Below are 26,462 nucleotides of genomic sequence, written 5' to 3'. Positions count from 1 at the left end.
GTGCATAATACACGCGCACACACACGAGGTGGCGGTGATGTCGGTCTCCGGATAACGTCTGTCCAGTGAGCTGTTGGCGCGAACGCTGTATAGCGCTTCAGAGCTGTAGCGCAAGCTCTGTCGCAATAACGGCGCCGGCAAGCCAGCGAGCGATGGTGGTTGCCTCGCGCACCCTTTCGCCGGCTAACGGCGTCATCGGCGGCGGCGTTTTACGGTTTCGTTGCTTCGCAGGCCGCGATCACACGGGCGACGCAAAGCGTTAGAGCATGCAGCGCGCTTTCACGAACGTACCCTTCGCAAGTGTTGGCCCGATGGCTCGGTTGTGTACTGTATATACGACGATCAGAGCCGGCGCAGGCAGCCTGCGATGGACGGGGAGGGAAGGGAGCGTGGTCGCGAGAACATCGAAGAAGTCTTGTCTGCACGGCCGGTGCCCCGCTCCGAAGTGCTCGAAAATCGCGTTCACGATGCGAGGTTGGCCAAGAAGGCAACTTACGTTGCGTACGTGTCCGCGTGTTTTGTTGTTCTTGCTTGCTCGGCCCCGAAGACCGGCCGACGTTGTTGTGGCCATTTGTCCTGATGTTGGCAGCTCCGTCCGCGTAATACACAACGAGACCCCCCCCCCCCCCCCCCCCCTCTACGCTCGACGGTCCCGGCATGCTCTACTTCGGCTATTTGTCGATTCGCTCCGCACGCAACGATTGATGAGCGTGTAGTATATTGCTTTCGGTGGCGGTTTCTCCGAGAAGCTCTTTGACTGTCTCTTCTGTTCACTCCGCCCCCATTCTCGCTCTCTCTCTCTCTCACTCACTCTCCTGATAAACCTATAGGCGACTGTACTGTTTCACTGCCGGCCTGCGCAATGGCATGCGCAAGAGATTTGTCGCTGTGAATAAAGAAGATTGCAGCTGCATCTCGTCCCGCGTCGCGGACATTCCACCGTCTTCGCGCCAATTTTATTCTATTATTTATTTAGTTTTTCTTGTCTTCTTGATTCGCTGAAAGACATTCTTTGCGGTTGTAACACGGGGGACAACTGTATACACATAACGCATTTGTGGCGTGACTTCTGCGTTTTCGCCGCACGTGCTAGTGGAAGTAGATGTTGAGAACTGTTTATGTAGAGCAGTGTAATAGATACGAGACTGGAAGGACAGGAGGGCACAACGGCCCGAGAAAACTACGTATCAAAAAAGTATGTATCGTGCGATATGCACTTAACTCTCGCTCAGATCACGTGCAGAGGGCAACTGTTCTCGGACGACGTTTTATTTTTTTTTTTTAGGGGAGATCATTTATAGGTGCTCACATCTTCTTCTTCTTTGTTTTTTGTTCTTATTATGGTCTTCCTTTTTTTTCAGCTACTCCTTTGTTCCGTGCGCAGTAGACTTTGACTTTAAACCGCCTATCTTGAGAGCAAGAATGGCACGAAGGAAGGTTGGCGCGAAGTGGAAACTGTCGTGTGTACACCTGTGAGAAACAAATAGGGACTACATGCTGAGGCTCGCCGAAAATAACTGTCTTCGTAATTCACACGCACACGTCGGAATTCACAAAAGCACTGGAAAGATTCGAAGGCAAGTTCGGATTGCAGTCGTCAATTTCTAGTTAGATTCAAAGGCGGAGAAGAAGATCGGCTTGGTCGCCGAATGCCTATAGCCCGCGTACTTCTTCCTGAGGGGAGTACGCGTGGCCTTGCCAAGTACGTTATCTTCGTACTTTTGAAGAAGGCTCCACACGTGTTGCAAGAGATGTTCCCGATGTCACGAAAAGCCATCGTTACGCTCTATCGTAGACAAACAAACAATCAACCGAACCACAAGCGGCATTTCGCAACAGTCCTCGCTTTAGGGAACGCCGCATGATGTGCCTCACCAGCGCGCGTTCGCAATCGGCACACACACGGAAGCCGCCACCGCGCTGTGCTGGTCTAGAAGACTAGACGCGGAAGATACGCTCTCCTTGCGTGGGGGACGGGGCGAACGCGCGCGCGCGGCGCGGCCATATCATCTGCGCCGCGTCTCTCGCGACTCGTATCCGCGTTGCCGCAACTCTTAAGCCGCGCGGAAGAGGCACGCGAGGTGCGTTTCGGGGCGCGCGATGCCAGGCACGTGAGACTTCTAACGCCTCGCTGGCGCGTTATATGCGCCGAGCAGCCATAAAACTGGCACCCCTGCGGCCGGGTCTTCCCCCCCCCCCCCCCCCCCGTACAGGAGACGACGACGTTCGCGAGGGGAAAAAAAAGGGGGGGGGGGGCGATACCGCTGCGCTTGCTTAGCTTTATGCCGCCGAGCTTTGGACGCTGCAAGGGTTTTGCAATCTGCGTGCGCGCGCTATATACGTGCGGCCAGCGAGCGGGCTGCTTGCTCTCCGCGCCGCGCTCGTATATCGTGAAGCACACGCCGTGCGGAGACGCTGCCTGGAACGCGAGTCGTAAAAATTAGGAATATGTAGAGGCGAGGCGGCGAACAGCGCGGGGTATGGAGCTTCCAACGTCGCACGCGCTGTTGTAGCGGTGGGTCACGCCTTCGTGGCAGTCGTCGCCCCTTTATAAACGACGCTGTCGGCCGACGGCCGCTATTCTCTTCCCGTTTATCCGGATACGTGTCTCGGTATGTCCCCGTGTAGGTGCCAGACAGTCTAAGCGTGTTTTGTTTTTCAGTGCGAATGGCATTCTTCATGTACTTCAATCGTTTTGAGCATCTATCTATCTATCTATCTATCTATCTATCTATCTATCTATCTATCTATCTATCTATCTATCTATCTATCTATCTATCTATCTATCTATCTATCTATCTATCGTGGTCGTTGCAACACCGTCATTCGAGCCTTTTCATCCAATTTCGTCGTGCCGCCGTTGTCGTACAGTAGTCGTGCATTCGTTATCACACCGCCACAGGGTCCCGCCTAGCTTCTACTCCGACGTAGTAGTGCAAATAGCTTGGTCGCTACGTCACGCCATCGTCGTCAGGCATTGGTCGGCATACCGTCGTCGTCTCGCTGTCCTTCTATAATTCTGACTCCCAGTAACGTCATCCCATCGTCGCCGTACTGCAGTCGTCGTTCCATCGACGTACATTGCCTTCGTCATTGTATTGCAATCGCACCGTCGTCATTCAATCGTGACTATGGCGTCCTTGCCCATGCCGTTATCGTGCTGCCGTCGGGGCCGTGCCGTGATCGTCCATCCAGCTACGTCATTCGACTCTCCTCGTGCCTCCTTCGTCGAGTCATCGTGCAGGGTTCCTGATGCAGTAATCGTCACGCCATTGTCATCATACACTCGTCGTCATCCCATTGCCCTCATGTCGTCGTCTTGCCATCGTCGTCACGCGAACGTTTCACCATCGTCATTATTTTCACTCTATCGTCATCGTGCCGTCGTCGTCACACCACCATCGTCGATCTGTCAAGGTCAATCTATCGTCTGTCTGTCGATCTGTCAATCTATCGTAATCATGACGTCGTCATTGTGCTGGAATGTATTTCTCTGCGGCTGAAAGCACGCTCCCGCAGGACGCGCCGAGTCATTGTGCCTGCCGCATGTATGGAACCACGTGTCGCTGACGTCACGCTGGTTCTACTTAAACGGCTGTGGAAATAAAGACGGGGCCTTTTCCGCTTGCTGGCGGGCTGGACTACAGTCGTCTCCTGCCTTTCCACGCGCTGATAGCGGCGGGCGCCGTTGCGACAGTCATTCGATCGTGATTACGCCGTAGTAGTGATGCATCGCCGTCTTTACTTCGTCGTCACACAGACGCTCTGTCGCATCGCTTGTCACATCATCGTCGTCATCCTATTCTCCGCATGTCGTAGTCGTCATGTTGTTGCCGTTATGCCTTCGTCATAACTTAGGAATTATCGTGTTCTTATCATCATGCCATCGCCGTTATACGCGCCTTTGTCGTTCCATCGATATCATTCCTTCTTCCTCATTCCGTCGTCACTGTGTAAGCGTCATACAGTCGTCCTAATGCCTCCATGCTCGTGGACGACCTTGGCGAGCGAGTGCCATGACAAAGTGGGACGCTATTGGAGTCTCCAGCATATAGCCGAATCAACAAAAGGGTCGGAATTATGTTTAATAAATAAGCGGCACCTCAGAAATCTGGTCTGTCGTGACATTGCTCGATTGCTGTTCGTGTTGTCGTCGACAGTCATCGTTAGATGAGCTCTGCCGTATTATTATTATTATTATTATTATTATTATTATTATTATTATTATTTGCTCAGGAGATGTTGGCGCCGGATACTCCTTTTCATAAACAGACGCGCAAGTAATAAAAGCCACATATATGAAAAATAAATCTCTTGAAGTCAAACTAAACCGCATTCGCAGAAATGCAATCAACAAGACTGGGAAGCCGGTTTCGAAAGCGCGTTTTCGGACCTCTTCCAGTGCGCCCCTAAACGTACTTAGAAATGTCGTAGTATCTTGGGCGAAAATCTTCTTGAAGTCTATAGAAAAGGCTGCAAAGTGAGACTGGAGTCACCTAAAGCTACCCTGAAGTCGAGTACCTCCTATACTAGCCAGAAGGAAAGATCCTGTGTTCCCATGTTATGCTTTCTTAAGCAAGAGCCTAACGTAAATCAGCCTGTCTGCGTTCTCGTTCCCTTGAGAAAACTTACGGAGACTTTCGGTTAGGTAGCCAACAGTACAGCCAAGTAAATAGCTTTTGAATGGTGTTCTGTGCAGCCAACCCTTTCCCAGTATCTTAAGAGGCATGCGCACAATCAGCCAAGGCAGAAGGTCCCCAGGAACGTAGGCACTGAAATTGGTAGTTCGGCCAAAACGAGAAGCCAGAGCCGCAGCCAGTGTTTCGACAAGGAGACTTGCCTTTACCTAGCTTATTCGCCCACTGTTCATTAATATATGCACGTGATGGACAACGTAATCGCCACAGGTGCGCCGGTGAGGTCAAAGGCATTGGTTTACTTATCTATCCATCCCTTGCACGTAGCCGTTCCCGTTTCGCTCCAATTCTCCCCGCGTTCAGCTGTATTCTCCATGCATCGAGCTTTCCGTGATCCTGTGTCAGATCACACTGACTAACTGGAACTCAAGCGTAACTCTGGAGCACGTGTTGTGTTTTGCGTAATATTTATGACGTCGAACGCAATGTTCTTCGGACTGCGTTAAACCGATTGGACGGCAGGCCATTTTCAGAGACAAAGACTCTTAGAGCGCGGCCCTATTCTTCGCAGGCTTGCAAAGCGAAGCGGGCATTCTTACGATTCATGGACTCGACTGGCCTCGGTGACCGACTGTAAACGTGAAGGGGTGGACAGGCGCACGCGTTCAAACTGAGAAGTACCTTCTTCTCTCCCTCGTCTTTCTTTGATTTGATCTCTTAAACCCCTTCCCTCTTGTTAGGGTGGCAAACCGGACGTGCCTATGGTTGACCTCCCTGCCTCTCCTTCCTTATTTTCCTCCTGCTCCATGCTCGTCTCATGCATTGGGACACGCGAAAATGTTTGCGCCGTATAGGGTGTGCCGCTGTGCGCATCTGCGAAAGCGCGAACTCGAAGCATATGAAGAGTGTTTTTCTTCCTTTCTTTCTTTCTTGACGTGTAAATAGAAAGAAATTTCGCCACGTCATAGCGGTGACAGCTATACTTCTTTTCTCATAATAGTAATCATAATTAATACAATACTACTACGCGACAGTTACTTCATTGATTGAAGTGACGACGATCACGACGGCTTGATGACCTGGCACGGGCTGTTCGTTCTGGGCAGCGTTACATGATTGTGCACCTGTAAATATACCTGTATATAGGTGTTCCCGTGCCTCTTTCGACGTAACGAAATATGGGAAACGGGATGGTTCAGAAACAATCTCTATAGTTGGGTTAGCTAAACGTAGGAACTTAGGTCCCGAAACACGCACTGTAACAAAGAGACAAAATACGAGGCCAAGTTGCAAGGCACTCTATGTCAAATACGGAACCGGTACGCGACAGTGCGGTGTAGTCCGAGGTGAACAGGTGGACAGATGAAGTAAATACAAATTATTTGACACACAGAGGGACAGCACCCAAACGGGGCCGTGTCGCACAAGCCTCTCTCTCTCTCTCTCTCTCTCTCTCTCTCTCTCTCTCTCTCTAACACACACACACACACACACACACACAATGCACTGTATAGCGCGCACGTAGAAGCCACACTTAGAAGCCAGTTGCACTTGCGTAAGTCTCTACCCATCGTTTCGTGTATATGTATACTCTCGAAGAGCAGTTCACAGCTTCAAAGCACGTTGTCTAAAATGAGATGTAAAGAACGTCAGCGCGACAATTATCGTATGCATTCACTGTAATATGCCTGTGCCTTCAAAGGCACGAGCAGGAACGGTTCATTTCGCATCTCCTTCGACAGGATGGCAGCGAAAGTTGTTGACTTTGCACGGAGCAATAGCGCGCGCTAAATGTCGGGCACGGCAGCGCGTTCCGCTCGTCTCCCGAAATGCGGTGAGTCAACAACCCTCTCAGGAGGTTAGACGTCAGTGGGCAAAGCACCGCGGAAGTTTGTTGGCGCGATGGCCGTCCGGTGGGGGGCTCCCTGTTCGACGTGGCAGCAGCCGTTGTGGCAGGAGGGACGCTGTCCCGCTCGACTTGTTTGCCTCCCAATGTCACTTTGCCTCTGCATTTGAAGCTCGCACGTGCGTGTGCCCGAGATATCGTGTCAGAACAGGGAGCGTTTTTAAGAAGCGCACTGCCGCCGGTCACTGTGCTCATGCCATGCCGCTAAGCGACGTTGAGTTGCCCGGGAGTTCTCCATGGTTTGCAGCGTCGTAGAAAGTAATCTCTCGTCACTACAATGGCTGTCATCTGCGCGTTGTGTGTGCTGGATGACTCGACAAATCGTCTTGCCGGCGTGTTCTTCGTTCACGCTATCGATACTCTGGGATGCGACTTTCAACGCGCGCGAATGTGCTTCGGTGTGCGTGTGTATGAGAGTCTGTATGTATGTGTATGTGAGCGTGTAAGTAGTGCGCGTCTGTGTTCGGCGTACGAACGCGCTCGTATGTCGGTGTGCGTGCCTGGTTGTGTAATATGTGTGGGTGAGCGAAAACAGGAGTGGCGCGCATTCCCATAACCTCAGAAAAAAAGAAGAGAAGAAGAAAAGGCTCAACGAAAACAGAAATATATATGTAATCGTGTTTTTCTGCCATATCTGGCCCTTGCGCCATTAAACACCATAAATCATCATCGTAAACAGAACGAGTAGATTTATCGAAAGACTAGTTTGCGACAGCTAGCAGCAAAGATCAACCCGCTTTGCTCGCGTATTTTCTTCAACAGTTGTTCTTTAGCTTTGCAATAGAACTTGTGTTTTTCATTCTCACATCAAATTTATTAAGTGCACATTTAGCATCGTGATCAAATTGAGTCTATTGATGTTACTAGTCGCTTGCTAATTTTGTAGCTAAGGGCTATGTTCCTGGACTGTACAACTAAAAAAATATGGCTTAATTGTTCAATAGTTTACAAGAGAAACGTCGGTCGGCATCATAACATCTCCAATGCAGAATTGCGTCTTTGCTCTTTAGATATCTTAAGCTGTATATTGTCATCTTGCAACCCGTGCACACGGCCCCGTTACCATCACTTGATAACTCCGAAGCAAACCAAAGCTTACTTGTGGTTCGGTTAGCTCGCATGCTAAGCGTAAAGCCGGCGCTTCGTAAGCCGTCCGTTCGTTAAATTTATAGGCCGCACCCCGTCTACCGATCGCGCAACGCTTGTTTGCTTTTCATACGGTCAACGGCTGCTCGGCGCTTTGTAACACGCTTTAATACGCGAGAAAAAACATCGGGCGCAAAGTTGGCGCTAAAGTTGCTGTAAAGCTACACGCCTGCCGCGCCTATTCGGTGCGGTCTTACAAAAGGAGACCGGCATGGTGAAAGTGTGGTGGAGGGTAGGGTGTTATGTTTATCGATGCTCGTGCATTTTACGACGCCGTATAAGTGCGAGGTTGGCCCTCTGCATAACTCGCACAGCGCAACACCGGCTGTTGTCAGTGTTATTTTCCTTTTCTTTCTTTTGTTCACTTTTTATTTATTTATTTCGCAGACACCCTCGGCGCTTTAGCGAACGTTCCGCCTTCAATTACAGCTCGCCAAAAGGCTCCGTATAGATCGAGCGTAGCGTTCGAACGGACATGTGTATCCATGCGTCTGACTTTTACAGCTGTCAACCGAGGAGCGAGGTTGTGTGCACATGCATGACCAACGCCGCGTGCTTGTCGCAACGTCCGCCGCAGGCACTCTCGCTAATGAAACGCCTGGGTGTTCGCGAGAATGTTTGCGGGTGACCGTTTCTCCGTTTTTGTTTTGTTCTCTATTTTTTTTTAACTAACGCCGACCTAGCCCAGTGTCAAGAGCTTTCCGAGTCAGCAGCCCTATGTGACTCTTGCCGCTCTGTGATTTAATTCTGGTTTGTCGCAGCACGCGGACTCATTATCGACGTTTTCATTCGTTACCTTAATTGCATCTTAAAATAATTCAATGCATCTTAATTTTGAAGCCCATGCTTGGCTTGATATACATGACGCCTGGTGCGTATACGCGGCTAACACGCTCATTGCTTTTCCTTCTTTAGCGCGTTCACCACAGACGTCACTTAGGCGCGGCCGAATTCAAGAGGCGTTTCTGAATATGGAGGTAACATACGTATGCGAAACTGTCAACTCGCGAACTTCGTAGTGCGTCCGCTTCCTGTGTGCCGCGGTTGTCTGTGGGACGTGTACATCTGTGAGTGCTCGGTAGGCCAACAAAGGCGCAAAGACAAAACAGGCGGTGGCGCCGCCTTGCAGTTTTCGCACCAGCCTACCGCGACGGTCACGTGTTTCGACAGAAGCGCGTACTCGGGTTTCGCTAACTGTTTAAGGGCAAATGATGGCTACGCCGTGTTTCCAAGAAACCAAAGACTCGACTTAGCAGGACTTAAAAATAATAATTATAATAAAATAAAGACGAAAGTTGCTAGAGCGTCATCTGGTTCAGAGCACCTATAATGGGAGCGGATATTTGGAAATCTGTTACGCCACACTGACGTACACACACGCTGTAGTTGCCGCGCGAAGTTCAAGAAATGCATGTTTTGACTTAATTTCTTTTAGTAGTAATCAAACTCTTTCTGGGAAATCGATAAATTTGAATTTTTGAAGAATACAATTTAAGCTGGTTTAGTGTTTCTTATTGGTAATCTTCTAAGTGAAGCGTTGCAGTCGTCGGTATTATTGGCCTAAAGAATTTCTCCACATAAAGAAACAGTCCTCCAGTTCCATGCATTTCGTGAAACCGGGATTCAACTGCATGTCACTGCGCCATATTTCTCCCGAGGGTTTGCATCATGGTGAGGTATTATGAAACGATCCGCTTCGACGATATAGTATCGCCGTCAGGCGCGCGCTGATTAGTAGTGCTCAGCCAGCCAATCAGCTCGTCCGATTTCGCTATAACAGCCAATCAGCCCGCGCCGATGGCGAAGGCTGGGGCAAGGCGACACAGTGTCGCCGAAAGCGACCGTTTCAGAATGCGGCGCATGCAAAGGCGCGCCGCACGGCGCTGTTTTCTTGTTCGCATGAACAGTGATAAAAATTCTTGTACCGTCTTCAGCTGCGCACTGGTTGGTATGTTTATGTTTATTGGCGGACACGAGACTTCGATCGCTTCACGCGGGTGCCTGGACACGTCGTGGACGTCGCCTTCGTACGCTAATTTCCGGAAGTGATTGATCGCTTCCGTTTCAGGCGTTCCGCTGAAAGCGCAAAGGGGGGAGGGGGTAGGAGTAGGAGGTTCTCCTCGGTGCTTTGAACGGGAATGCGTCGGGCTCCCCATTTCCTTCAGTCGCGTTCGGTTAGACTTACGTCCTTTCTTTTTTTCTTCTCGCTCTATTGGCGCTCCGGTTGCCTGGAAACCCGCGAAGACACATGGCCTGTGTGCTTTGTAGCACTGTTTCTTTGTCGGAAGCAGGTTGCGTGTTTGTAGTAGGGCTTCTCGCTGGTAGTATGGTAGTTTATGTACGTTCCCACTACTGCAATGTGTTCTTGGCTGATTATATATGTATATGCAATCCCAACAGGCTCCTTATTAATTTTGCCTCCCTGAGCTCCTTTAACGTGCATCCAAGACTAAGTAGACAGGCGTTTCTACATTTCACTGCACCAAAATGCGGCAGCCGACGCTGGTAATTGAACGCACCACCACATGTTGAGCTTCACGAGAAGCTGTGGTGCGCTTCGTGAGAAGCTCGTAATAGTGAGCGTCCAATGAATTACTTCGTAATTTATATGTTTATTGTAAGTAAATACGAAGCTTCAAAGGGGAAAACAAGCTTTCATCTTGCATTGTGGCTTCACTTCCTGCCCGTATAGAACCTGAACAAAGGGCAACGTGCAATTCGTCGCCATCTTCGCCGGTCTGATAACGCGCGAGCGTATCGGGACGATCACGGAGTCCTCGATAAGATCGCGCATCTAAACATTTTATTTTTGTTTAAACGCTTCTTTTTACTTTCTGTCCGGAATGATGAAGACTGTAATAGCTGTAAGGCCCCCGGTGAAAATCACGACACATGGCCTATCGCTCCGCGGTAAAAGAGCGCCTCCTCGGTGTATAAAGGGTAGACGAACTATCTGTCTTTCTCTTCGCATCGCCCTTTATTCCTGTTTCCACGGCCTGGCGTTGATTCCTTTTACTTTCATTTCGGTTCCCGTAACAAATTATACACCTTATACGTGTGCGCGACGGAAAGGGGGCTTTCAAAACAGCGTCTTTCAGACGCCAGTCATTCCGAAAAATTAGCCACGTCACGATAGAATTCGGTCCCTCGCCGAAGGATACGTGCGTGTGCTCAAAACGTGCGCCCCAATGCAGAAAAAGAAAGAGAGCTTTCTTCGAACACATGCGATGATTGCGTTCTGCCTTTCCCTCCAGTACACTCGCCCGCATTTTCAAGAAATTGTGTGTATACAGGCCGGGCGACGGTCCAGCCGAGCTGCGCCTTCGAAACGATCGATCGCTGTTCGAATTACAAGCGTGCATCTACAGTCACGCGTTTCAACTGTGAAGAATACATATATTACTTTTCGAAACTTCCTGCCGCCAACGTTCTATATCCACTTTGTCGTGCGCAGCAGCTCCGATTCCAATTAGGCGTCGCTGCGTGATCCTTTGTGTCTGCACCTTTCGTGTACGTGATGTGCCTGGGCTAAGACTTCGCGAAGACCCCTTTCCCTCTCTCAGGCGCCGTTCTCGTGCCTCGCCTTCTCTCCCTCCTCCTGCTTTCGCCCGTAGCGCCACCACGCGGTCATTCCGCGCATTTAGCTCCCAAGCAGGAAGGCACGCGCGCGTGTGCAGTGCTGACGTTTATCAATTATTCCCGTCTCGCGCGAGCGGGAAACGGCGAGAAAGCGAGTGAACCGCACCAGGCAGGCCAGCGGCGAGAGATGGATAGAATGTCTGGCATACTTGTTTTGTGGCCCGTCGTGCAGGGCGCCGCGTGTCGTGACTGTGGCCACTCTCTCCGGGAAACAACGGCACACACCGCCCCCCCCCCCCCCCGAAAGAAAAGAGAAAAATTAAAACGGAGCAAGGAAACCCACACCTTTTTCCACCTCCTTCATCTCTAGCCGACCCATGGTTTCCATAGCCTTTCCCGCCTTCGATCTCGCCGTCAAGCGACTCCGCGTACTGTTTCCTGATGCTTTCGTTTTTTGCTTGCATAGGCGAGTTCGTTCGATCATATGCGGTATGCGTGAGCGATCCGGATCGATCCTCAGGAAACAAGCCGGCCGTTCGAACGTTTATTTTCTCGTACTATGCATGTGTACACACACACACACACACACACACACACACACACACACACACACACACACACACACACACACACACACACACACACACACACACACACACACACACACACACACGCCCGCGATTCGTCGCGCGCGCTTTTCAACAAATTTGCGGCGCATATATATATATATATATATATATATATATATATATATATATATATATATATATATATATATATATGCTCAGCGCCGTTTGCGTCGGCGGCAATCGCTGCGTGGATTTGACGTCGCGCGAAAGTTTAAGCAGGTGTGAACGCTTCGCGTTTTCCTTTCTCTTTCTTTCTTTTTTTCTTCACGACTTGTTTTTTGTTATTGTGCCTTGAAAGGGGAAGGAGATCGCGTGTCAACGCGGCGGCTCACGCAGAGCGGGATTGCCGCTGTGGGGCGTGCGTTTGTTTGATCTCGTAACCGGCGTTCGGTGCACGCGAATGCACTTTGAATATCGTCGGATATTGATTAAATAATGAACAGTGGTGGTTAGAGACTCCCGGCACATTAAAAAGGACCACGGAGTGAATTTAGAATGAGTCGCTGTTGAGAGGAAGACAATCGCGCTGGTTCATGACCGTGTGTTGTCGTTCAAAGTGTGCGGGTGTTTTCGCAGACCGTCACGACGTGTAGGCTCGATATGTCCTGACGAAAACTTCCGAATTATCGCGGCGATAGTTTATTCCGCAGTATGAATCGACTAGCCCAGCAACATGTACTTCTGTATTTTTGTGAGCTTGGCGTATACGCATCATCTGCATTTCCTTTTTTTTTTTCCTTGAACAGCTGAAGTTCTTTTCGCAGTTCTCAGAGAAACAACATTAACATTGTCACAATAAATCATGGATAGATCATCCATTTTAATAGGAGCTTTATGAAACAAGCAATCAGTTACAGGTGAGCCCGCAACAGCTAGATCAATTGTGTTGTGCCTAATGCGCCAGTTGTCGCTGCCTAACTGCTTCCCTTGTTCTTCGCATAGTTCCCATAAGACGCTAGATGAGCAAAGTTTAACGTGTGAGATTGTGCAGCTTTAAATTTGAAGGATTGAGCGATTCTGCGTCTATCCTAAATTATCTAGATCCAATACAACGTGCTTTCGTTGGCGTGGTCGCGCAGTGACTCCCACTCCAGAACCACGCAGATTGAATATGCACTGTATACATCTGCGCGCAGCAGATAAACAGAACTAGTGGCGACGGCACTGCGCATGCGCGGACCTCTACGTCTGCGCATGCGCAGTACCTAGTTTCTGCGTACGCAAGCCGATTGCGTCCCCAAACTTAAAACTATCTACTAACTGCTGCAGGGGGCTACCTCTCTAATTAGTCCTGATGGTGCCTCGGCTTAACTTAGGCTGAGAAGGCTGCTTCACTGCAGGACGTAAGGACTAGCGATTCTTACATACTATACGGCCTTCGAGATTGTCGCGACGACCTGAACTTGAGAAACTGTTAGGATGGATATTTGGGTATGTTGGTTTTGCATATTTATGCTTAAAAAATAATAAGGCGCGGTAACGACGAGACATTTGCATACAGACCGACGCACACGAAGCGCCACTTCCATGCACCAAGCGTATTCGGAGAGAAACAAGACGCTATATTTACACACGACGTGCTGGTACAGGTCTGTCGTTGTCGATGCTGGTCCTCTTCGTCTTTTTTTTTTTTCGTGCCTTTTACCGAAAGTTCAGAAACGGGCGCAGCGGCTGGTAGCCGTGCGCTGTTGCAACGGCCTCACGGCGTTGGCGAACCGTTTCGATGGCGTCATGGATGCGTGGCGGCGCGGCTCGAAATTTTCTCGGCTCCTGCCGTGCCTCCGTGAAGAGCGTCGGAACGGGGCGTGCAAGAGGCCTGGGACGGTATACACACTGCAGGGTTTGGTTGGGGAGGGGGGGGGGGGGGGGCGCCACGCAGGCGTGCGCGCGCGCTCGTCTCGCGTAGATACGGAGAAAATTGTCCATTGTTCGATCCGAGAAGCCCGCCAGTGAGCAGCGTGTCGTCTCGTTGGACGTGTGTTGCTCTTGTTTCGCAAGGTGTGTCTTGTTATTGTTTTTGTTTCGCTTTCGTCTTCCTTATTGCCGAGTCGGTTATTATTTCCTCCCCGCGCGTGCGCCTCTCTGCATCCGAACCTCGTTATACTGCTTCAGTTCTCGCGCGCGCAGAAAAGAAAAAAAAAATGTGCAGTTCGCCTGCGCACTCTCGTTTCGAAAAGGACTTGCGTATCCCTACGCAAGTATCTCAGTGATCCACGCGTTTGAGAGGTGCGGCAAATGCGCCTCCGTTTGTTCTGTGCGTGTAGCCTCGTGACAACACCTTTCTCCTTCTCCTTCTTCGTCTTCTTCTACTACTTCTCTCTCTCTCTCTCTCTCTCTTTCTCTCTTACGCAATTAGTAGCACGTCCCTACACTGCCGTGTCGGCGTACTTCGAAAGCAGTTCATTTCGAAATTTGGGGAATCTGTATTCTAGAAATTGCGATCCAGGCCTGACGACTTGGATTATCGCGTCTGCTAAAACCTTTTTTTCTTTTTTTAAAGACCACTTTTTTTCTTGCCTTAGGCAGGGAACGCCGCTGCTAAAGAATCCGCGTTGCCGTATGGAGGAGGAGCGTTGATGTGGCAAGCTTTAGTTAGTCTTGCGTCGCTGGACGTTTTCGCGCTGTGCGTAGCTGTTGGGCACCTCCTATACATGTGACGCAATCGATAGTTAAAAAGGTGTATATAAAGAAGTTCGCAAATCTCGAGTTATCGCCGAGATACTCTCGCGTTTTCTCGATAATTAAGACTCGCCACACTTCACGCTCTTTACTGTCCCATTATAAAAAATGGCTGTGGCTTAGGTAAGGTTAAGCCCAGGATGCGAAGCATACTAGCCTTTATTTTAGTTGTTGAACCACTGTTTAGCCTGGTGAACTGCTGTTGCTTGGCTATATTTGGTTCGGCTAGACGAAGAAACAACTCATGCATTACTTCTTCGCCTTCAAGAGTGGAACGCGACAGCGTTCCCGTCGACCCGCCAAGGGGTGTAAGACAATGGGCTACAGGGCAGCGACTACGCGCCCCGCATTGGACGCGGTGAGCGTCGAGCAAAGCAGCGTTCGGCGCGGCAACGAAATGTGCGCCTGAGCAAGAGACGCACGCCTTAGAAACAGCGCGTTTCTAAGGCAACACCGCATTCACTAGAGGCGCTTTTGTACCGCTTTGAAGCGTTGTACTCGTGGCTCAGTGGTAGCGTCTCCGTCCCACACTCCGGAGACCCTGGTTCGATTCCCACCCAGCCCGTCTTGCAAGAGTTGAGCCAAAGCCACTTCTCCTCTGTCGTGACGTCACGGTGTCACGTGATTTCATGGTCACCGCCGCGCCTGAGGAGCTGGGTTGAGCCCTCGTAATATGCTTCGCATAATAATTTACATACTTAAAAGAGAATATGGCTGTAAATCGATCTATAACTCAAACCTTTACTTCCAAAAAGGTATAGGGGTGCGAGTTATAGAGTTACATCCTTATTCAAATTTAAAGGAGAAAATATATTTTACAGTGCTGATGTTATTCCAGGCTGTACCACCAAAGATAAATTGTAACCACTTGGCTGCATCGTTTATGTGAACATCCTGGCGACGTCCCTGCTGCGCATGCAATGCGAACACGTGACTAGTGTGGTTCGGCGGCCTGTTACCGAACGCGCATCCCCGGTATTTATATGGATTGAGCTCCCTTCGGCACAATACACATTCGTCGTTCCCATACTGGAACTGACAACGGCATCCCTCCCTTTCCTCAAGGCGGCAAGCTTAAGTTATTTTTTGAAGTTCTCGTTGAGGTTGGGTTAATGTGCACGCAAGTATATAAACATAGAAAGCGAACCACACTACGATGTACAGACGCCGGTTTCTCCTGGTTAAAAGGAAAGAAGAAATAGAAGAGGGGGGATATTTCCTCATTTTCGCCAAAACTCCGCGCTCTTCCTATATGGAGCAACGTTGTACCAAGTTCCACCTACACGAGACAAGCGAGATATATAGAGGCGTGAGAAAGCCAGCACCACGCGCGCGCGCATTCACAACGCCACATCCTACTCTAGTTCTCGTCTTCCCGTGCGCATACATATCATCCGTTACTCGAGCAGCGCCGTCGTATACCGTAAGGTGCTTTTGTGCTGGCCGCCACGGCGCCGTTGCGCCTCGTTGACGGTCATATACGCGGATATCACACACATTTTGCGTACGCAGGTACGCTGTACCTCCCCCCCCCCCCCCCCTTCCTCCTTTGCAGTGTGCGCAAGTATGTACAAGCAAGCCTTCAGGGCGCGCGCGGGCGCGTGTGAGAGGCTGGCTCGGCTTGGCTTTGCGCTTCGCGAAGGCGGTCGCTGGTGATTAAGGCTAAGCGCGGCCCCGGAAGGAGGACCGTCCGCAGCGCGTGGGAGGATGCGAGAATACTGCCGACGCTCCTTTCACTGTTATACTTCCGGCCCTAGCCGCACGGAGTAGAAGCGCACGCGCAGTCCTCGTATATGCCTGTGTGTGTGTGGCGGAAATGCGAGCTCCTTTCAGAGCCTCCTATGCGGCGTCTTATGGAGGCTCGGTTATCCACCACGTGAACGTCCTGCTCGAGTTGCTGTTGTTTGAGATATGTTGTTAAGAGCGTGTACACCCGTGCGCGCGCGCGCGCGCGCGCGTGTGTGTGTGTGTGTGTGTGTGTGTGTGTGTGTGTGTGTGTGTGTGTGTGTGTGTGTGTGTGTGTGTGTGTGTGTGTGTGTGTGTGTGTGTGTGTGTGTGTGTGTGTGTGTGTGTGTGTGTGTGTGTGTGTGTGTGTGTTGGTACGCTTCAGAACGCCACCTGTAAAGGTGGCTGGATATATTTTTCGGGTTTTCATTTCCATTCCAAAAAGAAAGGTACAAAGTGGTTTGAGGAACGAAACCCGAAAACAAGACGTCTCGTGGCGTGTTGTGCTGCTTTGAAGCGCGGTTTAATGTGGACAATGCAAGTTGAGAACACCCGGGAACGCGTGACATGTCCGATTCGCATCCGGGGCCCACGTTGTGTACCCGAGATGTAAGTACAGTTGTAAACGTAGGTGTAACTTTCCGAGGTGTAACTCTCATTGGGGCGTTGGTCGGCGATGTGCCAGTCGAAGCGGATATCAAAAAAAAAAGAAAAAAAAGAAAGAACTTCAGTACAGAATGCGACAGCACTGTGCACGCGATGTGCCGAAGCTTGAACCTCTGTGGTTGTCGAGTTGATGCAATTTTTGTCAAACTGGAACGCAAAATTACAAAACAGTGTCGCCTTTTGAAGTCGTGGTCTAGACTGCGTTAATTCTTTCTCGCCACCACAAATATTTTCCATTACTCCAGAATGGCAACTTGAACGGCAACAGAGGCTACCAGTGGCACCCTTTCTGCGCATGAACTTACAGAATACAGGAAAATGCAGTGAAATGTGTGACGTCAAACTGACGTGGCACAGCGACGCGTGGTTTGGCCACGAAGATTGCGAGAGAGAAGCTCGGCGTTGATTTTATTCCGTAATAATCGTTCATTTCCCTTGAAGAAAATGCAAATTGATGGCTAAGCAAATTTATTTATTTATTTAACTTTGATAGTATTGTAAATGTCGGCAATTTATTTCACGAGCTTTTCCACGTCATCATCATCATCATCATCAGCCTGGTTACGCCCACTGCAGGGCAAAGGCCTCTCCCATACTTCTCCAACAACCCCGGTCATGTACTAATTGTGGCCATGCCGTGCCTGCAAATTTCTTAATCTCATCCGCCCACCTAATTTTCTGCCGCCCCCTGCTACGCTTCCCTTCCCTTGGGATCCAGTCCGTAACCCTCAATGACCATCGGTTATCTTCCCTTCTCATTACATGTCCTGCCCATGCCCATTTCTTTTTCTTGATTTCAACTAAGATGTCATTAACTCGCGTTTGTTCCCTCACCCAATCTGCTCTTTTCTTATCCCTTAACGTTACACCTATCATTCTTCTTTCCATAGCTCGTTGCGTCGTCCTCAATTTGAGTAGAACCCTTTTCGTAAGCCTCCAGGTTTCTGCCCCGTACGTGAGTACTGGTAAGACACAGCTGTTATACACTTTTCTCTTGAGGGATAGTGGCAACCTACTGTTCATGATCTGAGAATTCCGGCCAAACGCGCGCCAGCCCATTCTTATGCTTCCGATTATTTCCGTCTCATGATCCGGATCCGCCGTCACTACCTGCCCTAAGTAGATGTATTCCCTTACGACTTCCAGTGCCTCGCTGCCTATTGTAAATTGCTGTTCTCTACCGAGACTGTTAAGCATTACTTTAGTTTTCTGCAGATTAATTTTTAGACCCACTCTTCTGCTTTGCCTCTCCAGGTCAGTGAGCATTTTCCACGTATTATTCTCTAATAAATGTACAGAATTGACATGAAGAGCTGTGGAAATGGTAGCATACGCACGCGCATACAGCCTATAACGAGCGCTTAGTGCGAGCGCGTTCGAATTGATGAGCAACGTAAGGATCCATGATGTGTAAGGAACAGTTAAAAATGTGCGGGACACTTCCGCAATGAATGGGGAATTAATAATAATAATATTTGGGGTTTTACGTGCCAAAACCACTTTCTGATTATGAGGCACGCCGTAGTGGAGGACTCCGGAAATTTTGACCACCTGGGGTTCTTTAACGTGCACCTAAATCTAAGCACACGGGTGTTTTCGCATTTCGCCCCCATCGAAATGCGGCCGCCGTGGCCGGGATTCGATCCCGCGACCTCGTGTTCAGCAGCCCAACACCATAGCCACTGAGCAACCACGGCGGGTGAATGGGGAATTGGTTAGCTAATGTTGTTATATATTTATAAACAACCGGCGCCTTTCCTTCTTCATTTTTGCAGAAGTTGAGATTAAGCCAACTTCTTTATCCACATTTCGTGCAACGTTTTTCTTGTTAGGGTAGCCGCTTCGATGATCTCCGAGGCAGATCAGACTAGCTACTGGTCCACCTTTGTCGGAATTTTTCTTTTTTTGCTTTTTTGACAGATGCTCTAAGCGACGGTGAAGCGTTCTTCTCAGCTCCATTTCGAAATAATTATTTAATCATTTCACCGTTTTGATAACGTTTCTTCTCACGCTATCGGCGCTTGCCGCAGCTTCGAGATGCGTTGCGTCATCATTACGGTGCCTCGCGTGAGCTCGATGATACCGCCAGATCGAAGTTTCAGAGACCCTGATAGGTGGCCTCGCCGAACGGTGTGGACTCCCTCTTGGGCGCACAAGTGTTGAAGCGAAGAGAAAAAAAAATATCAGCAAAGCGACAGAAGCTGAAGAAAGAAGGAAAAGTTGCAGCGAAGATCGGGTGAGATGTCTGCCTGCAAGCGGAAGAGGTGATAGCGCGACGGAGTCCGCTTTTCAGGAAATACGTGGTGCAAAAGGAAATAAGTCTACGGCAACGAACGGAACCGGCCGTCGCTGTTTAAAAGCTGTTCCCGCCGCGACGTTCGCATCGTTTGGAGCGTAGTCGTCCGCTTTGTCGAGCCTTTGGGGGTAGCTTCCGCGAAAGGTTCGAGACCGTGTATAACCGTACGCGGAAGCTGAGGGCTGTCGCCGTCTATGGCTACGATGTCGTTTCCCCCAAAATGAACGGAGAGAAAAAATATGCTGTCCGGACCTTACAGTTTTGCAGCCTTTGCCGTGCACCCTGTCCCCGAACAATGATGACATTCATCTCGCGTGGCTCTCTTTCGCTAAGCGCGGCGCGCCAGCGTATTTACGGGTGACGAAAAGCGTGCGTGTTATTCGGGTGACGTAGCATGCTTGACAGCATGAATGCCTGACAGGAAAGTTCCGTGCGCAGGACGTTTCAGGAACAGAAATGCATGCAAGACAGATACCGTTTGGGGTGAAAACGCACCACGAACACTGTAAACTTTTATTTTTCAGTTCCACCCTCCTAAGAAGATCCCTTCCACAATATATTGCACATTGCCTTCAACTTTTTCTTTTTTTCATTTTCAAAATTTGCTCGTAAGCGGTTACTCAAACTATTCATTCTTGATACGATGTCCACTGCATACATGTGGAACTCTACAGCAGTGCTGTGCTCATATTCTTGTCACCTGCTTTCGAGAAATTTGACGCCGCAATGATATAGACCTCTGTGTTTCCACAGACAGCGGATAGCAACCTTGAAATGTGGCTCGAATTGTTTGTGTGAGAATCCACGATGCAGCAGCAACATGGCTATGTGCGCCGTGTAGTTCCATCTTCGTATCTGCGTATGGACAAAAAGAAATGCAGTTCTTGCCCTGCAATGTTCAAGCATTACACGGCAACAACTGCACTCAATCTTTTTCAGGTTTTCCAGTGCAGTTATATAGCGCACATTGCAATATCCACATTAATTAAAACAAGGTGAACCACTGCGGAGACTGGATTTGGGGCTGCGGTGGGTCAATACTGAAAGAGTGCATTATCTTGCAGTGACCACTCTTCTGCACTTCAACGTACAACTGCCTCTGCAACAAAATTTTTGATTATTGGTTCAAGTTCTGGCCAGCCTAACTACGCCATTTCACGCTGTAGCCTAAACAAACGAATTTGAGTGTTTTTTCCCTTAAATTGTATGTCGCCTCTTTAACTCGGTCCAGTTGTTGGCATTTCACAATGAAAAATCAATATTATTTCATCAATAAAAATTGTTGTGTAGTTATCAATAAAAATCTTGGTGAACTACCATTGTGCTGGCTCAATTAGTATTGAAATTCTGTGGAGTTTCGATTGAATCAATGATAGTACAACAGATCAACAATATAAATGGAAGGGAAGAGACTGCCGGGCGCCATATTTGCGCCGCCGGGCGTGATGTAGCAGTTAATGGCGATAGCGATGGTGGGCGTTTCTTTCTTTATTTCTTTCTTTCTTTCTTTCTTTCTTTCTTTCTTTCTTCTTCGCGCAGTTCGCTCAGTCTCGCCTGTTATGAGCGCTTCAAACTCGCTTACGCGGTCCCACCTGGTACTGCCAGATTGCCTTGAGAAGCGATGTTGAGGCTGTTTTGTTTGTTTTGGCTTGTTTACTGGTTTGTTTGTCGCTAAGCTGAACCGCCTGAGGCCTATGTGCGCAAGAGGTTTTCGCCAAGAATCACACTGCCGACGCGTAAAAGGAAAGCGTGGAGGGGAAGCACAGTATAACATGGTCCCTCGCCGGGTGTTCAAAAAACAAAGAATCAAGATTACCAGGCGACGCATAGAGAGATAGTGATAAGGAGATAAGAAAAAGGACTAATAGTTCCAAGAGGCTTCCACCCAGAAGAGCTGTCAGAGCGCCGACGTGAAAGGAAGGCGTTTCCTACGATCGCTGTAGCTGCCCGAGCATCGTTCTAATTAATTCACGAGACCCGCCTTGAGTGCTCGGCGTATATCTCGCCTTCGCGCATGGAATCGCCGCCTTTGGCGCCTCCGTTTGGTGTTAGCTGCATCTCAGTCTTCTTGTTTTCTCGCTTTTCCTTGCATATGAAGCAGACGAAACCCTGGGTTTTCCACCTGTACAGTGGTCGGTTAAGTACGACGTTCTTAGTTAATGACGCGCTAATTACAGCTCGACCACGCGCCAGCGAGCCCTCGTTATTGCTCGCCGTCTGAGCGTGGGTGTGTAGTTGGTACACGTAGTTCGGTGCAATACTAGAAGGAACCGACGCCTCGGTCAGGACGGGTAGGAGATGTCGGCTCGTATGCACGCTGATACGACACCCTACAGGCCGGCGAAATTGCTCTTGAGTCGACTCACTCAAACTCAGGCTGACCGGTTAGTCTGAGTCTCGGTCTGCTTTTGGTCGATTTGAGCCCGAATGATCGCCTCGCTAGATCAGACTGTGGTGCAGCTAAGTAGGAGTGAGCCCGATTGACTCTGATTTCGGTGGATCCGAGTCGGGATGAGTTACATGTTAAATATACTTTGTCAGCAGAGGGAGTACTGTATATTTTTGCCGACCTGTGACCGGTATTCAGGCTGCTAGCTTATTTGCTGGTTAATCTAGCTCGTTCGGAGTTGATCAGAAAGAAGAAACCGATTGTGCTCTTCTGGGCAGTACGTGTCCACTTCCGCCACATTTTCTACTTCGCCGCCTTGTCATTTCTGATTGGCGCATAGGATAGGACCTCTATGATTAGCTCGAAGCGCCACAGTGCGACATTTGTCAGAGTCCAGTATCGCGGAACCGCTGCAACGGGGCGTGCATCAAGCTCAACGCCGTGTCTTTTCACGTAGAGTATGTAGTGAGGCTATGCCGAAACGAGCTTTTAAACGACCAAGTATGGTATGCTTCCGAAGAAGCGCCATTTGGCGCCGTCTGCAACTTTTGCGAGATCGTGGCAATCGCTGAAGGTATACTTTCACAAAGCGTGTCGTAGAACGTGCATCCCAATGTTCCTACTTTGGCGCGTTCACCCCCCCCCCCCCCTCCAGAGTCCCTGTAACGCCATTCAAGAAGTGATTCCTTCTAAAGTTTTGCTTTCACCCGGCGATGAAGAACACACGGTCAGTAGAGCTGTCGGGGTTGTATTGTTTCGTGTTACGCCCTGTTGATATTCACGTCTTTACGCCAAGGCGCGCATGACAGTTCGGACTGTTGTCGAGCCGTCGCGTTCCATAATCGGAAATCATGTTTTCCAACCTTCCCGGCAGTGGCCTTCTGTCATTGACGTCACTGCACCAAACTATTACGGGAGGCTTATTGCGAGTAAGAACACTGAGGTATACAGCGCGGTCTGACCACTCTTAAGGGCGAGCGCATTCAACCGAGACAGTCGAGTGCGAGAGGAGAACGCACAGGTGGGATCGTACGTTAGGAGCGAGCGAGGGCGCGTCTGCGCGGGCATGCGTGCGTGCCTGTACGCAACTACGTTTGGGAAGCTGCGCTGCTATGGAAGCTTGTTTCTTTGAGCCCGGCCCTGGCTCGGGTAAGCCGAGGCCAGCCTTGGCCGGCGCGGCGGCGTGTGTGTAGGGAGATGGCCGGCCGCTCTCTTCGGGAGAGGATCGGGCCCCGCTTATCGCGCAGCCCGATCTGCCTGGTCCGATGGGCGAAGCGTCCGGCCACCAGCTTGGCTTTTGCCGGGCCTTGCGACGTCGTCCGTGGAGAGAGGGCAGCCTGGCGCGCCGGGAGAGGCTTATCCGTCCTTGGGGCTTGATTACTACCGCCGCGCGCCGCTGCGGGCATGTGCGCCGCTGCGTGTGTCTGTGCGTCGTGCGGCGAAGGGCGCCTAACGAGCAGCGAGCGGGGCGGGCACCTCACCTCGGGCAGGGCCCGCCACCGTTTTCTTCTCGGATGCCCGGGAGGTGGCTGTTGCTGCTCCGTGAATGGGACGTCGCGAACTGCAGCGTTGTCACCTCGCCGAAAACGCTTGATACCTCTAGGCAACCGGGCCAAGTATAATAGAGTCACCGTCGTATCGAACCCGAACGCTCTTTAAGCGCATTTTCACCTCTCCAGCTAGGTATTTCTGGTCGGGACGCTTTGAACGGTGCCGTCTTGTCCTGCCAAAGCATTCGGTGTTTGTTCCCTACAGCCCGCTCTCCTTCTTGCTCCCCCCCTTCCTATCTTCTATTTCTGTGTTGCTGTCACCTCCCTTCAGAAGAGTAGGCAGGCGTTGTGACCCTTCCGGTGGCAGTTGCCAGCCTGCTCCTCGCTTTCCCTTTCCTAATACCTGTGTACATGTGTATATGTGTTCAAAACAAATAATAATAATAATAATAATAATAATAATAATAATAATAATAATTTGTCAAATGTTATAGACGAGCATTCGTGTTTCGGTGTTGAGTCTGTAGACGGCTGCGGCGAAACTTGTCTCACGTAGCAGCGTGTCCCAATTCGCCGACGCAGGTGAGCCCGCCACTCCGCTCCTGGTAGCTCTGATTGCAGCAGCTGTGCTCGCGAAGGCGTAGTAAAGCACGTATGTACTATGCGACTGGTCATCCTCCGAAGATCGGCGATTACCCATTCACATCTAGCTTTGCCAGCTAGATGAAAAGACCCTTGACTGAAAGCAAAACCGCGAGACCGTGGCTTCCAACATTCCAGAAGCAGTGAGCCACGTGAGCGCTGTTTCGCATTCTGTTATGCCTGGCTGAGCGACTGTCTCTGTGGCAGTGCTGAACTTTCTCCCTCGTCTGTGTCTCTAGCGCATTTAACTACAGGAGGCGCTTCAATAATATTTATCTGTACTCCCACGCACCGCTTGCCCCGTTCATTGCTCGAAACCAGAGTGTCGGAATGGTGCGGTTGAGCCTGCGTGTGGCTACGCGTCGGTTCAAGGATTTGTAGTTCCCTACCCGTCTCGCGTTGTTCAATATCAAAAACGTGGTCTGCGTTTTTCTGCGACCACGAAACACTACAACTCGCTTCGGTTTGGAAAACGGCGCCATGACATAACGCACGGCCACGAATCTGGGGAGGTGGCTGTAATAGCGACCGCGGAAAGAACGCAGGCGCACATTACTCGAACGGTACGCACGCTTCGATTCGCCACGCTCGCCACACCTCCGCATGCGCCGGGCTGTTTGTAAACACTAACTGGCGGTGTACATAAACACACCTCGCCTGCTCGCCGCGCAACTCCGCCGCTTCAGCCCTTTCACCGCACCCTCTCGCAAACGCACGTCTTTCCCGCTTCCCGGGACGAGCTGTCGCGCGGGCGGCCATAAAATAACCTCCGCGGCGGAGTCGTTGAGCCGCCATACGCGATCTTCTTTTAGAGAAGACGGCACCCTTCTTGGCTTGGCTTTGGCTCGGCTGTGGCTCCTTTAATTAAAGCGCCTTGCTCTAGGCATAGAGTTTCTCACTACATTACCTAGAGGGAAATCGGGCGCTGCTGCAGTGTGGTATGCATGGGAATGCCGGTATATTGTGACTTCGGATTGGCATCGTTCTCGAAGAGACAGGGCACCTTGAAGACTCGCTTGGCAAGCACCGTTTTGTCTGTCAGAATGATTCATTTTCTACTATAACAGCACGCGAGAAGCTGTTTTGGCTTTATTATTACGCAAAAACATGTTTTGTTTAACTATGAGAACTTGTTAATGCGTGTACGAATGCATGTTACGTAAAAAGTATCAGCGGGCCGCTGAAGTTGGAGGACAGACGACAAGGTTCGCGCTCGCTTTGAAACAGTTGGTCGTCTGTTCTTGCTTTTCTTCGCTTAGTCATGCATCGTGTGGCGTCGTATTCAGACGAATACATACCCCAACCTGCACCACCTACACAGAATACACCCCACGAGGTTCACTGACGAGTGCCCGTGGTGCACAGACACACCCACACTAAAACACATCACATGGGAGTGTCCCAGGAGGCCTCCGCACATAGACAGTCCCATATTACACGAACATCCACTAATGAGGAATAGGCAGTGGGAGGCATGGCTTGCGGACGAGGGTCGGGAGAGCCAGTTGGCTCTTCTGGACCAAGCCCAGCGAGCCGCTCGTGCCAGTGGGGCCCTGGAATAGGGGCTCCAACCATCGTGCCTTGTTTTATTTATATTAATAAAGTTTTACTCTCTCTCTCTCATGCATCGTGGGTGAGTAAAGATGTAATATGCGCGAATGGAAACATTTTATGAAGATTTTACTTTGAGAACGCGTTATTTGCGTAGCCATATCCACGTTTTAGACGAAACCTCTTACAACACCAGCCAACACGAGCCTCGCAGACACATATACCGTCATTCCCATGACGGCACGGTGCCCCCTTGAGAAATTCCCATAGACGGTGGCGCCAGATTGCCCTCTAGGTGTTATAGTGAGAAACTCTATGGCTCTAGGTCTTCTTCACCAGGTGCCAGCGACCGCCGCCATATGCGCGACCATTAAGTGGGCGCATTCTGTGCCTTCTGTCCTACGGCGCCTGCATGCAGGCCTTTAGAGCACACGTGACACCCCGCACGACCGACGATGGGACACGCAGGGAGGAGGCACTTTTGAGTACGCCCGTGATGTCGCCGCGCCTTTTCAAGTTGTTGCCAACTCTTGCAACTGTTGCACTTAGAACATGCTATCTTACAGAATATATCACACTTATCACACGACAGGCCTGCTAAGTGAGCTCCGCAAACACGTACGCGCGCGCCATGTGTTGCCCGTAGATTATGATTCCTATAAAAGGGATCTGGAAAAGTGGGCAGTAATTTGGCGGATAAGTAAAAGGTGCGAACAGTGCTCTTGGTGTAATGCCCCTCATGTCGCTCCAAGGCCCCCTGCTCCTGGCTATAACCTGGCAACTGGCTATAACCACGCCTCCTTGTGCGCGAATACACCTTGGGTTACAGAGCCAGCGGAACGTCCACAAACGCTGCGTCGCACGCGTCCGGGCCAGGTACGTGGCTTCCGCTAAAGTCCCGAGAAGTGCAGCCCGAGACACTTGCGAAGCCGTTCTTTATTTTTATGTTTTCCTTCTCTCTTTGATGCGAAGTGATCGCCTGCAACGTACGGCTCTATCGCGACATTCTTCGCCGCGGCAGTAATTAGCCAGTAAAGCATGCGCTGCTTACTCCGATGGCGTCCCGTAATGCTCCGCTAGGGGAGGGGCGCCCCCTAAATGAGGAGGCACCTTATGAAGCGGGTGCG

At 50.3% G+C, this 26,462-nt stretch overlaps 2 protein-coding genes across 3 annotated transcripts in view; one reads left to right on the top strand and one right to left on the bottom strand.

Moving 5' to 3' along the window:
• Window positions 1-5,283, top strand: part of LOC135901919 (uncharacterized) — a 391,597-nt gene extending 386,314 nt beyond the window's left edge. Inside the window, exon 5 of the mRNA XM_070525529.1 lies at window positions 5,209-5,283. Coding sequence (XP_070381630.1) covers window positions 5,209-5,264 — 56 coding nt within the window. The 3' untranslated portion in view covers window positions 5,265-5,283. The remainder of the gene's footprint in view (window positions 1-5,208) is intronic.
• Window positions 1-26,462, bottom strand: part of LOC135901918 (Kruppel-like factor 1) — a 180,462-nt gene that overhangs the window by 55,579 nt on the left and 98,421 nt on the right. Inside the window, exon 1 of one of the 2 annotated variants that reach the window (XM_065431753.2) lies at window positions 497-594. The exons of the other annotated variant lie outside the window; for it this stretch is intronic. Within the exon in view, the coding sequence (XP_065287825.1) occupies window positions 497-571 (75 nt within the window). The 5' untranslated portion in view covers window positions 572-594. Of the gene's footprint in view, window positions 1-496; window positions 595-26,462 lie in introns of those variants that run through there. 2 annotated transcript variants of the gene reach the window in all.

The sequence above is a fragment of the Dermacentor albipictus genome, chromosome 9 (genome assembly GCF_038994185.2).
Source record: "Dermacentor albipictus isolate Rhodes 1998 colony chromosome 9, USDA_Dalb.pri_finalv2, whole genome shotgun sequence".
In the NCBI taxonomy this organism is placed as follows: domain Eukaryota; kingdom Metazoa; phylum Arthropoda; class Arachnida; order Ixodida; family Ixodidae; genus Dermacentor; species Dermacentor albipictus.
The sequence above is the reverse complement of the archived record's forward strand: the minus strand, read 5'-3'. Positions and strand labels throughout refer to the sequence as shown.